This window comes from Eubalaena glacialis, chromosome 8, assembly GCF_028564815.1.
Source record: "Eubalaena glacialis isolate mEubGla1 chromosome 8, mEubGla1.1.hap2.+ XY, whole genome shotgun sequence".
Taxonomy (NCBI): domain Eukaryota; kingdom Metazoa; phylum Chordata; class Mammalia; order Artiodactyla; family Balaenidae; genus Eubalaena; species Eubalaena glacialis.
The window spans coordinates 53579155-53592636 of record NC_083723.1 but is presented as its reverse complement, the minus strand read 5'-3'; the positions used below and the strand labels follow the sequence as shown (position 1 = coordinate 53592636).

Sequence of the window (13482 nt, the reverse complement as noted above, 5' to 3'; positions counted from 1 at the left end):
AGGTGTCTTAAGAGGATCAAATAAGGTAACTCTCAATCCTCTGACACAGTAGTATTTAATAGATAGAAGTTATTGTTATCATAACTTAACCCAAAAGGGGGCAGGGAGGATGGAATAGTTCCCAGTTGGACCAATCTTGAAATACTTTGGGTACCAGTATGTTGAAAAGTTAATGCTCAATATCCCATTTAAAAAAAGAAATTTTAGTGAGAATTTCTTGATTCAACTGTACATTTTTTCTCAAACTACCTATGAGCTAGTTTCTATCTCAGATTTACATGATGGTCATCTTTTCCCAATGCTAAGCAAAATTAAAGTTTCAAATCTTAGTTATTTTCTAATTTTAAATTTCAACTACTTGCCTACCTAAGTGATAGCAGACAACCAAATGAGTGAACAAGAAGCAAACCAAATAGTGAAAAACAGAAACATCCGCCCATCTGCTGTTCAAAAACTTTTTTTTGTTGTTAACATGTGTGGAAAATTTTCTATATCTAAAATCATCCCCTTATGTTTAGAGGTACACTTAAATAAACAAAATGAACCTGAGCTTACAGGGCAAAAGTACTCCTATGTTTTCAGTTCCCTGTTAAATTGCAACCATGAAAAAAAACATGTGCATTTTGGTGTCCAAACCTTTTCTTATCCTAGATAACTTCCTCTCAGACTTGATTCAGAAAAGAATAGGATGCTCTGCATTTATGAGCTCTAAGCTATCTTCACTTAGCTTTTCAGATTCTTTGCGGAATAAGATAAGATATAAACAAATAAATTGTCCAAACTGCTTCGTGCCCTGCCAGGCTCAGAGGCACCTCCGCTAGCTGCTGCCCCCCACTTCCAGCACCTCTTCCATTTCACTACCTTAACTGGGCTTCAGATCCTGTTCTTAACTCTAACTTGCCTCTTTCATTCCCAAGCTAACCTGTAGAGATGCTTTTTCCAATCAGCCAGTACATTTAGCACATATTGTGTGCCACCAGATTCAGGCATAAGGGATGCTGTTCCTCTTTTCTGTATTAATCCTGCCTCCTTCCATCTCTCCCTTGGCTAGATTTCTAGAGTACCTCGATATCCCCTTCCCCGACTCCTGGGATGGGCTGGCCAGCACTTGCAGAGATGGGAGTGCAGTAAGCCCGCATCCACAGGGAGGAGCCAAGGCTCAGATCATGTTGGGCTAGGTTAAGATGAACAAGTCTCGAGTCAGAATCAGAGAGACAAGAAGTCAGACCCTGGGAGCTAAGATCAGACAAAAGCAAATTACAGGGAAGAGGAGGAAATTAAACTTGAGCAGTTGTCTCCCACACTCATTCGTCTTTGAAGCATTGGCTCAAATTGTGTTATTTATTATCTTGCTATGAAATGTGGTTTAATAAATATTTTACTGATAGCAGTATTATTTTTGAGATGTGGAAGCCATAATAAGGTTATATTTTCTGCTGGTAAAATTGTTCCTAGCTTGTATAATTTTATGTTGGAATTACATACATCAGTAACTCATGGTTCTAAAGGGCATCATGGCTTTGAAATGTTTGGTCACCCTAACATGTTTGGAAAACCACTGTTGAGGAAAATAGTATAAAGGCAAAGAGCAAACTAACTAAAAAAATATTCCAACTCAATTCAGCAATGTTGTAAATGGTTACGACTTTAACTGTGTTATGTCTTTGAAGCTTTTATGTTAGCTTATTCTTTGTCAAATATATATATGTATGTGAAATGTGTGTGTGTGTGTGTGCATGTTTGGTGAAGCATCATATATATTTCTAATTGCAGTTTGTAAGTCAGAATTAAGTTTATAAGTTACTGTGGTTTTGTATTATAGTCGCTTCCTCTCATTTTCTATAATTATATGGACAGAAAGGTAATATTGTTAGAAAATTACGCCCTATTCTGATGATGATGTATAACCTTTAATTCTCATTTTTATGGAGTAAATCATGACTAGAACAGGGTTATGGGTCCTATGAAAAGAACCTCAGTTCTTCATTTATTTTCTTGTTTGTTTTGTTTTTCAAAATCCAGGGGATGTCAATTTGTATTAAAAGTCTGTGTAAGCAGTGATCATTTTTTAACATATAGAAATACTGAATCAGTATCTTGGACACACGGAACTAACATAGTGTTGTAGGTCAATTATGCTTCAAAAAAATACATCAAACAAACTAATAAAACAAAAGAAGGAAAAAAAACCCAGTCTAGTAAGTATGTCCACCAATTCCATAAGTAACTGGGAGTACTTTTATTCTTATGTCCAATTGTAAATACAGACTTTGACATAAAATAGGAAAAGAAAAAAGGGTGAACCTTCCTAAAGAATTTTACTGATCATTTTGTAGATCTAAGATTTATTGTTCTGTATTTTTAGGAAAAGTGTTACCTTGTTTACAAAATGTTTTTAAAATATTAATTTTATTTTAAATAGTATCCTTATTCAAATCTATGATCTTAACAAATTCTTTAAAGAATTAATGCAATGAGAAAAGAGGTAATAATCACCAGAGAATATATTCACATAAAATATTTGTCTTCAGTTTATACATTTTGTTCTAATAGAAATATTGATCAGATTTATGATTTAAGTATTTATGCCTCTTACTAAATATGTCTTTTAACTCTGGCATTGTTCAGAATACTCTCAAAGTAATTATGATCTCTAAAAAAATAACTTTTATTATTTTTTTTGTAGGTGAGCTATAACTTGGCCTAAAATACATCAAGCTTGTGAATCCAGAGAACATTGCTTTGTTCTCAAGAATCTACAGCACCCAATCAAAATTTAGACATATTTAGCTATCAGACTAAGAGTTACCCTATTCCAAGTTCAGTTCATTCCCTGTAAACAAAAGAATATAACAATAATTATTGTTCCTGATTATTATAGATACGGAGATAACAGTCAAATTTTAATAACAGACACAGCACAGCACCCATCAATCAGAAGGGATTGATTGGAGGGAGGTCCCAGAGCCCCTCCCTGTTTCTCCATCCTATACTCCACACCCCCATCCATCCCTCCACCCCCACCCCCCTGGCATTACTCTTTCAGTTGCTAGATCTTGGGGAGGTCATGGGGTGGTAGTAGGGGGATTGGGAACCAGAGTGGCTGTTTAGTTTCCAGTATGGAATTATCTCAGCATTTTAATAACCAGTGTGGCTATACTGGTGTCCTAGCTGAATGTGAACAGTGGACACGTAGGTTTATACTCCAAAGTGTGCCATGAAGAGTATTAATGATGTAGCATTTCTTAAAAGAATGCTCCACTGTTACCTCCAGGAATTTCTTCTGTGCTGATAATGTTCCATTTTGCAAGTCTTGTTGCAGATGTATGGGCAGTAATAACGACCACAGACATGCCTCTTGGCAGACCACAAAAGTAAGACAGACCCCAATTGTAGAGATGTTAAAATGTGAAAAAAGGTGCATCACAGAATCAATGAACTACACTTCAAGATATGTTTATTTCCTTTCTGCTTCCATCAATCCCCTCTCTTCCCCAACACCTTGAGCTTGCCAACTGTAGTTTTGTTGACCATTTCAGATCAAACTACTGAGATTCACAGGAGATTACTTTATTTGCATTGTCTGTTTACATGGGGAGTTACGGGTTTGGACGGCCACAGGAAAAGAACTGTTAGTGTGCACTGAAAGGATGTTTTATTAATTCTAACCTTTCCCAGCCCAAGTAACCTTGCTGTGTGTCACAGAGAATGCCCTCTCTGTAGGGAGCTGGACTTGCTGGGAAAGCTTTGGGGACTTCTTGGTGCTGGTAGAATTTGGGCATTCAATTAGGGTATTCTAATACTTGGAGATTTGGGGATATTACAAATTATATGTGATATTCTATATCCTGGAACAATTCATATTAGGAACATAAATATATATATTAGGAATTCATATTAGGAATATAAATATATATTAAGGGAGAAAAGCAAGAATGTAAACAGTGCTTACTGGTTTAGGAAGAAAGCTTAGCAGCTTTACAATGGGTACATCAGCAATGTAAATAGAAAAGAGAAAGGCAGATTGACCTAATATAAACACACTGCTCTCCTCCTCAAATCTCTCTCCACTAAGTAGCACCTATGAAAGGGCTTTGTAAACTGTTGAGCACTAGACAAATGTGTGTGCTGCCTCCAAGGGGGGGAGGGATCACAAATCCTCATTTAATTCCCACCTCTGCCCAACTCTGAGCACTTTCTCTGAGCTTTCTCCTCATTTCTGATTTCAAAGAAAGGTTTAACAAGCAGGAATAGAAATAATAATGTGTTTGATACGATGTAGGAGATATTCAGAAATAATTGTGTTTATACTCCCTACAACTTAACTCTCATATTCTTTTGTAGAATTTATTTAATCTCTAAATCCTCTTCCTTCTCTGGAACTAGTGCTCCAGAAATAAAACTTCTTCTTTGTTCTCTTAATTAAATTAATTCATCTCTTTTTACACATTTATTTTTCTCTTCTCCCTTCAGAGGCTCTAACCCTTTCCTTGACTAAAATATTTTGGGTTACAGAAGTCCTTCCCCTGTTGGCATTTTATTTTGAAGTGCTTATTTCAATTCAACAAATATTCGAATGGTAGTATTGCTGTCTGTGTTAGATGCTGCAGGGGGTAAAATAAATAAATGGCACAGTCCCTGACAGCACCTGCCTTCAAAGGGCTTTGTTGCTAATAAGGAAAAATAAGAAAGCTGCACAAATAACTATAATGCAAGGTAGAGTACATCATACAGGTACAGGAAGAGATTACACTAAGGACTGGTGAGGATTTCCTCTCCAGAGAGTCCTGTGGTCCTTGTTGTTTGTTTGCTTGCTTCTGTCAGTCATTTCCAGTACACCTCAGAATTTTCTCTCTAAATGTTACAAAATTATTCTTTCCTGCAAATCTGTTGGTTTTCTATTTCATTTCCCCCTCTATCTCCTAAATTCATGCTTAGACTCTGCAAAGATGCTTTAGGTTGTTTTTTGTTGTTATTGTTTTTTGTTTGTTTGGTATACAACCCTTCTCTGCCCCCACTCTTGACCATGGCACATATCTGATGGCCTCAACAGCAGCTCCCCATTATATTTGTCCTTTACCCACTTGTTTCTGTCTTGATATCTCTGGAAATCCAGACAGTAAAATTCCTCAAATCACATAGTTTTCTCAATTTTACCCTGTTTTCCTTTTTCTCCTTCCAAAATCTCAAGTTGACCTTAGTCCAGGCTTCTCCAAGAATAAAGTTCTTTTAATGTTTAGCCACACTTAGGGGGAAAAAAAGTAATAAAGTCTTCATAATTCTTGGGAAATTGTGTTAGTGTAAAGAGATACTTCCCATGATGTTATACGTTTATGGGGAATCTGAGAAAAAAACACATCCATACCTTTCTTGGTTGACTACCAAATGGACAGTTTTTACCCTTCCTCGTCACTAGCAGAACCCAGATTTTGCTCAGGCTCCTCCTACTGGGCATATCCTTAAAAGGAAGCTGGAGTAGGATCTTGATCTCATTTCCCTTGACAAACCCAAGTTTAGATATGGACATGAGATGGAATACTGGCCAATCAGATGAAAAGGAACATCTTCTGGAGGGCTTCCGAAAGTTTTCTTTACGCAAAAATGAAGATGCTGTTTTCTTGCTTCTGGACTTTGTCACCTGCAAGGAATGCTAGAAAACATGATTGCCACTTAGCATCCATGATAGGAGAATAACTGACCGGTTGGAGACCACAGAAAAGGGAGACGAACAACAATCTCATCCCACAGTCCTTGTGTTAACCAACCCATGGCTCTTCTACAACCAGACTTCTTGGGTGAGATTATAAATGTTCTTATTGTATGCCACTATGACTTGGGTTTTCTGTTAATTGCAGTTAACTGCAGATTTTTGTTCATTACAGATATAAATTACTTCTGAAATACACAATTTTTTAAAAAAACCCAAAACAAAAGTCAAGATTATATTGTCCTATAGGACATTAAGGAGTATTGTATCTAACCTAGCAACCTTATTTCAATAGTCTTTCTCCACTGCCTATGAATCTCTTTCTCTGATTCTCTTGGAACCAACTTCACCATTTTGTTGATATCCTCATTAATGAGTTGAAGACATCTTTGACATGTCTTCATTCTATACTTTGAGTTACTATGTAACTTTTTGAAAATTGTACTTAAATAGTAACACTGATTTAAATTTTTCTGCTGAATTTTAAAGTGGTTTTTCACTTCAATTTAATTCAACTCTTATTTACAGAATTCCTGTGTCTCTGGGGTAGGGGATGCAAAGGTAGAATATAGGCATGAGAGGAGAGACTAAGAAGCATTGTAAGGTGTTTACAGTGATTTCCAGGCTTGCTTAGTAGCCACTGGGTGCCCCAAGGATTGCTCTGGGCCATACAAAACAGCCTTCCAGGAGCTTGTGTTCATTATAAAGGCTTTCCAGGAGCCCGTGTTCATTCAAGCGTCTGATGATATAACTAGAAAATCTTATAGGTGGTTATCAGACACAATTGACATCCTAAAAAGAAAAACTGTTGAGGCACCAAATCTTGCTGGATACAACCTATTTATCAATAATCAGTTATTATAATGGATTATTGAGGGCAACACGCTTTCATAGTTCCTATGGGAAGCAAGGGGTTTGAAGTTTTTACTTTGAAATGAACAAATGGAAAGGACTAAAAAAACTTTAGTTTGAGGACTGCCTCTCAAAATTCTGGCTACTTCAGTCTCAACAAATGTCATTAATAGACCATACTGAAATCCATTTCAACATCACGGAGACTGTTACTAATCTGGAACTTTTCTCCCTTGAGCTTTTACTCTTGGATTGAATAATAATTCTATATATTTTCAGAGCACCTTGCTATTTACAAAGACGTCATGCATTCTTTCATTGGGTGTATTAACATCCCAGTAAGTGGCAGGTGAGGTTCAGAATCAGGATTTTGAATACCTAGATCTTGGATTGCCACAACTAGGAAAGCTGAATTGCAGTGTTGGTTCTTTTCTGGAAACATTCTAACAGCTATGGGCAAGGTAAATGAAAAGCCCTCGGCGCGAGTCCTGAATCCCGGTTCCACCATCTCCTTGTTGCTTAGTCACTTTGTGACTTAGTTTCTTTGCTCCTTAAATAAGCTGACCAGTCGAAGCCCTGCCTTTCTAGGTATTAAATAAAATAATCAAGGGGATGGACTTAGCACGGAGCTCAGCACAACCCAGCGCTGCTCAAAACACAGCAGTTAATCAATACTGGGTTGCGATTCTCCCTTCCCGGGAGCCCCACGATGTCCAGTGTGCCAGGGCGCCAGAGGGCAGCGGAGGAGGCCACCGAGCGGCTCACGCCGGTCGAGGGCACGCTCCTCCCCTCCACTCTCACTCCGCCCCCAGAGGGCCGGGGCGGGGACGCCGTTCCCCTGGAAACGGGACGCGGCGGCTCAAGGCCCGCCAGAGCCCTGGCGCGTTGCGCTCGCAGTGCGCACAGACGCCGGCTGCCAAGTGGGAGCAGGTGTGGGACTAGCGGCCGCGCTCCCGGTGATCGCTGAAGGAGGTGGGCGCCTCTCGGAGCGCGAGTGTGGAGGTGGTCTCGCCTACCCGGGGCTGGGCAGGGGCGCGCGCCTGGAGCCGGCCAGCCCCGCATCCCCTCAGACGTGCTGGATGGCAGCCCAGGTGGCAGCCCGGGAGGCGGGAGGCTTCCGGGAAGTCCCGACCCTTCGCCTAACCCCGGGCGCCGGCCCGGAGGCGGCGGGCCTGGTGGAGTATGAAGAGGAGGACGAAGACGAGGAGGTGGCGGCGGCCAGGAGAGCGCGGAGTTTCGCCCAGGACGCGCGGGTGCGCTTCGTCGGCGGCCGTCTGGAGCAGATGCTGGGGCTCCCGGAGGAGAAATGGAGCCGGCATTTGGAGAGCGAGGACAAGCGGCAGGTCCTGGGGGAGTTTCTGGAGAGCCCCAGCCCCGCCTGCCTTGTTTTCAGCGTCGACGCCGTGGAGCGGCTCGCCGCGTCCCAACAGGTAAGGGGCGACGGGCGAGGGAACCAGGTCACGCCTCCCGCCCAGCCTGACGGACACCTGAGCGGGACAGGCCAGTTGTGCTTCCTTGGGTTCTCTCGGGGCACATATTCGGGCGCTTTAAAAAACTTCAATCAAGTGCCTGCCGAGAGTCCGCAGAGTCCCCCACGTGCGCCCACTCTGCTGTTAAGCGGCTGTTGGTTAGTTTTCTAGAAGGTCAGCCTTTGGGCCAGCTCCATCCGGATAAAGCAGGAAAAGCAGCGCGTCCTTCAGCTGCCTGGGCGTGAGGCGCGAGGTAGGTTCTCTTTGCCAGATAACTTTCCTTTAAATCGCTCTTGTGTCACTCCGGAGCCAAATGTGGTGTTTGGCGGAGCCCAAATAACTTGTCATGGCTCAGTCTGCCTGTCAACCACACTTCATCCCAACGAATAATACTTAGGACTCCTTTTAAAAAAGAATTGCCCGGCAATCTGCGCTCAGGACAGTTCTCTCTCCCTCTCCCTCCCCCCTCCCTTTTCTCTTCCTTTTTTTTTTTTTTTTTTTCTTTTTCTTTTACCTTTTTAAATCTAGACTTCTGGTACACTTGAAGGTTAACGTATCACCTACGATCACAGCATTTGTACTTAAAGAGTTTGCGAAGACTTTGGAGCAAGATTTACAATCTTGAGATGCCTCACTGTCAATGTTGTAAAGTGATGCCATCATCACTAGATGTGGTCGTAACAATGGCGGGGAAATAGGATCCCAGAGAAGAAAGAGAGTAACTGCAGTTAGCCTTAGGGTTTTGTGAGTTCTGAATTGTTTTTGTTTTGCTACTCTCCTAATTTTGAAAGTTAGTCAGTGGAGTGGACAAGAACAATTTAGTACTACTTAAGTTAAACAGTCATGATATCTGAAGAAATGACTTGATAGTTATGGAAATGTTAGAATATCTTGATTAAACACTGCTTTGAGTATAGAAATACAATTTAACCTCTTGGTCTTAATCTCGGTTTGGCTTACTTCTGAACAAGAAAACGTTATACAAAAGAATAACCTTTGCTAAGATGGAAACATTCTAATTTCTTCCTGTATTTGTTTAATTATGAGACTTTATGGTATATGATGATCCTAATTGACATGCTTTTGAAACGTGACATTCCACACCAATAATACTGTGAAATTAACATTATAAAAGAACAAAGAAAATTGTATAAACTTTGCAGAAGAGCAGTGGAGCAATCTTATTTATAAAGGTAGGTAAGATGCCAGGTTTTGTTTCTTATGCTAGCAATCTACTTACAAGTTAGATACAGCAAATCCTGCTTGTTAACATGGAAGCTACATTGTGGACTTAAAATAATTACGTTACTCTTGTTTCAGATTCCAAGAGACGCAAAACATAAACTTGTTTATATTGCCAAGAAGAGTACTGAAAACATTGGAGTAAATGATTTCTCTCAAACAGTTTTATTTGGAGAGTTACCCGCCTCATCTCTTGGACATGTAACTGCTTTCCTAGATGAGGTACTGGTCTATCCTTAATATTTTAAACTTTCATTTATCTTTATGACACTTGGAATTATTCAGGACAACTGTGGCTATTAAAAAGAGAATTTAGAAGCCAGTCATCTCATTAGCCAGGTGGACGGAAAATGATAGTATTTAGACTGTTCCTGAAATGAGCTGATATTGATGCTAACGTTCAACAGGTGGTAATTTGCAGGATCCTCCTTTTCCTATCTCTTTCTAAATAATGGAAGGAAATTAAAACGCAGCTTGAATTGAATAGGCTCCTGTACTTAGCTATAGGTATTAAACTTCATGTTCAGAGTAGAGACAAATTTACACTTTGGAAAGGGGTATTCTCAGTTTTTCAGATTCCTGTTAGTTTCTAAGTGCACTCATGTTAGATAATGGGAAAGGGTAATGGAAATAATGTATTAGGAATGACTGCCTTAAAATTCCTCTTTCTCTCCCCTTAAGTCAGAGAAATGCTCTCTAAACCCATGTTACTGGCACTCTAATGTGCATTAGAACCACCTAGGGATTTTGTTAAAGGCAAACTGATAGATTAGGTTTGGAGTGGGGCTGAAATTCTACATTTCTAACCTGGTGCTGATGTTGTTTGTTCATGAACCAGCTTTGAGGAGCAACGTACCAAATGACTAGGTGTGGAAGAACCAGAGCAGTGGTTCTCAAACTTTGCTGAACATTTGGACCACCTGGGGAACTAACATGCCTCGGCCCAGGTCACACCTCTTACCGATTAAATCAGAATGTCTGGGGGGGTGGGAGCCAGGCTGCAGTAGTTGTTAAAGATCTCCAGGTGACTCTAATGCACCCCAAACTCTGGGAAACACTGGGTTAGCATCAGTAAACCAGATTTCAGTAGCCAAAGCAGCCTTGCCAAGGCCAATATTTAACATAGGAATAATTGCCAGCATACTTTTTACTAATGATTTGTCAATCTCCATCTTTCACACCTCTTCTCCTTCCTGAGTCTCTTCTGCTGTCTTCTTGAAAGGAGGTGTTTTCTTGCGGTCTCTGGGCTAACTAAAGCTTCTGTCCCCCAACTTCAGTTCTACCTTGGTTTCCCTCCTCTTCTGTTGAATTTACATGGTTTTAGTTGACTTCATGGAGATAACTAGGAAGAGAGTTTTCTATCTTCAGCACTTGAGACAGTTTTCGGTATGTAGCAAGTGTTCAAGAGATTTTTTTTTTTTTTAATTTTAAGTTTTATTTTCACTTCTTTTCGTCATTAGGCTATATCCCACTGGGGATATACAGCTAAATTACTGCATTTTATTTATTTATTTATGGCTGTGTTGGGTCTTCGTGTCTGTGCGAGGGCTTTCTCCAGTTGCGGCAAGTGGGGGCCACTCTTCATCGCGGTGCGCGGGCCTCTCACTATCGCGGCCTCTCCCTTTGCGGAGCACAGGCTCCAGGCGCGCAGGCTCAGTAATTGTGGCTCACGGGCCTAGTTGCTCCGCGGCATGTGGGATCTTCCCAAACCAGGGCTCGAACCCGCGTCTCCTGCATTGGCAGGCAGATTCTCAACCACTGCGCCACCAGGGAAGCCCACAAGAGATTATTATTGAACTGAATCTGATGAAAGGATTTCACATGGTATGTGAATGACCTTTGGTCATGTGAATCCAGGCTGCCATCAACTGGCCTTGGAAGGGCAAGGCAGCACTCTTCATTGGAATTCTTACTCTGTCGTCTGTGTACGGCGACAGAAGATACAAAACTCTTTCAGGTTCCTCTGAATTGACCTCAATACCAGGGTCTGCACAGCCCTCTGAAAAGTTTCAGTGAAAGAGAGTAAGCTGTCCCTGAGCACATCTATAGAAGGCACAGAACATTCAGAACCTCACGGGTTTAACGGGTTTGGAAGATTCTCATTTATTTAATTATGCTTGAGGATATGAGCATTGGGAGGAAAAAAGTGAGGACATCACCCTCAAGATGTCACTTGGGTTTCTTTATGGACAAGGCTTAAATTCAGAATGAAGGGGCCCCAAGGCAAGACTATAGATTTTTAGATAAAAAAATTTGCAAGGCTTGTCTTTGCTTAGTATCCACCGTGGCTCACATAATTGGCTAATTAACTGTGGCTTACGATGTTTGAAGGACTCCCAAACTTTTCTCTCCAGGCAAGATCTCTCTCCCAAATTCCAAAGAGCTCCGTATGCCTTCCTGACATTCCGCTTGGTGTGCAATAGACATTTCATACTTAACATTCCAAGTTGAGCTGATGTTCCCCACCCTGTGCTGTTTGGAATTATTCCCAGAATAATGGCTGTGAACTCCATCCTTCCAGATGCTCAAACCAGAAAAACCTCCTAGTCAGCCCCGACTCTTGGCTTTGTCTCACACTTTATATCCATTCTGTCAGGAAATCTTGCAAGTTCTGCCTTCAAACATACCCAGAATCAGTTCCCCTCTCCCCTCCATTGCTACCACCCTGGTCCAGCTCACCATTATCTCTCACCTGTGTTAATACATCAGCCTCTTAATTGGTTTCTCTGCTTCTGTATGACTCCCGTCTAGAACCTATTCCCAACACAGCAGCTAGAGTGATTCTTGTTGAAACACGAGAAAGAACATGTCCCTTTCTGCTCAGACCCTGCACTGGTTCTCCTTTTACTCAGAGTAAGGGCCAAGAGCTTATAGCAGTCTAGACTTTGCGTTGTTGCTCGCTGTGAATCAACAGGATCAGCATCAGCTGGAAACTTGTTAAAACTGTGGAATCTCAGGCCCCGCCCCAGAGCGGCTAAATCAGGACCAAGAAGCACAGGTGATTCTTAAGATTGTTAAAGGATGAAAGCATGGGTTTGAATTCTCTGTGATCTGACCTCCCCATGACCTCTCAACTCATCTTAATTGCTAACTCATGGCTTCCTTGCACTTCCTTAATTGTCTCAGGCACACTGGTGCCCCAGGGCCTTTGCTCTTGCCATTTCTTCATCTTCCCCAGAATCCACTCAGCCAACCCCTTCATGTCTTGCAAGTCTTTTTGCTCAGATATCTCTTCTCCCTGAAGTCACCCTCCAGGTGAGCAGGGATCTTTCTTTGAAGGGCAGGGACTTAGGGTCAGGCAAGTGAGACACCCACTTCAAGAACAAAACTTCCAGAGAGGTGGGGAGAAACAAAAACAACCCAGTAATCAAGAGGAGTAATAATTTAAGGCAGTATTATTACTATTTTGGCTGTGCCACGCAGCTTACGAGATCTTAGTTCCCCAACCAGGGATTGAATCCGGGCCCTCTGCAGTGAAAGCACAGAGTCCTAGCCACTGGACCCACCAGGGAATTCCCAAACGCAGTATTTTAAAAAATAAAAATTAATGCAAAAAAAATCGACACTTGAAGTAAAAGTAGGATCACTAACAGTGCCAGGCCAAGTCATATTGGAGGCTGAGGCAAAAGGTCAGTAATACTCATCCTGTCTTTATTGAAAAATGTTGATATTTTATTCATCATTTTTGGATTAGCTTTTACTTTAAAAATATTTAAAAATATTATTCATCTCAATTATTGAGGTTTGTTGGGTTTTTTTCTTTTGGTGCCCTCTTATGCTCCAAAGTGAGTGCTTTACTTACCTTATAGTAGTCCCAGCTGTTAATCTTTGTTTTGCTCACTGATGAGTCCCAAACACACAAGACTCTGCCTGACACATAGTAGGATCTAAGTAAGTACTTGTTAAACGAATGAAGGTTAAATAAGGGCTAAAGATAGCCTGTTCTTATAAGAGACAAAACACTGAAGCTGCAAGATACTTCTTTAGAGAAAAAGCATTTGGTGTACGATCTCTGCTATCTCCATTTGAATTTTTTGGACATTTATATGAAAAGGACACTTTGTGGGAAATTGTATGCTACATAAGCCCATAGTTGTCATTTGTTCATTTAATCAAAACTTAATGAATATCTGCTTGGTGCCAGTGACTGAACACACCTGGCAATTAGTTAGGACGTTTCTGCCATAGGAAAGCATGCAGTGTGAGCTAACA

General features: G+C 41.1%; 1 protein-coding gene across 1 annotated transcript in view; it reads left to right on the top strand.

The window, feature by feature from the left end:
• Positions 1 to 7638: 7638 nt before the first annotated feature.
• The window catches only part of DNAH11 (dynein axonemal heavy chain 11), a 335383-nt gene continuing 329539 nt past the window's right edge, over positions 7639 to 13482 (top strand). Inside the window, 2 exon segments of the mRNA XM_061198505.1 lie at positions 7639 to 7989; positions 9349 to 9492. Coding sequence (XP_061054488.1) covers positions 7639 to 7989; positions 9349 to 9492 — 495 coding nt within the window.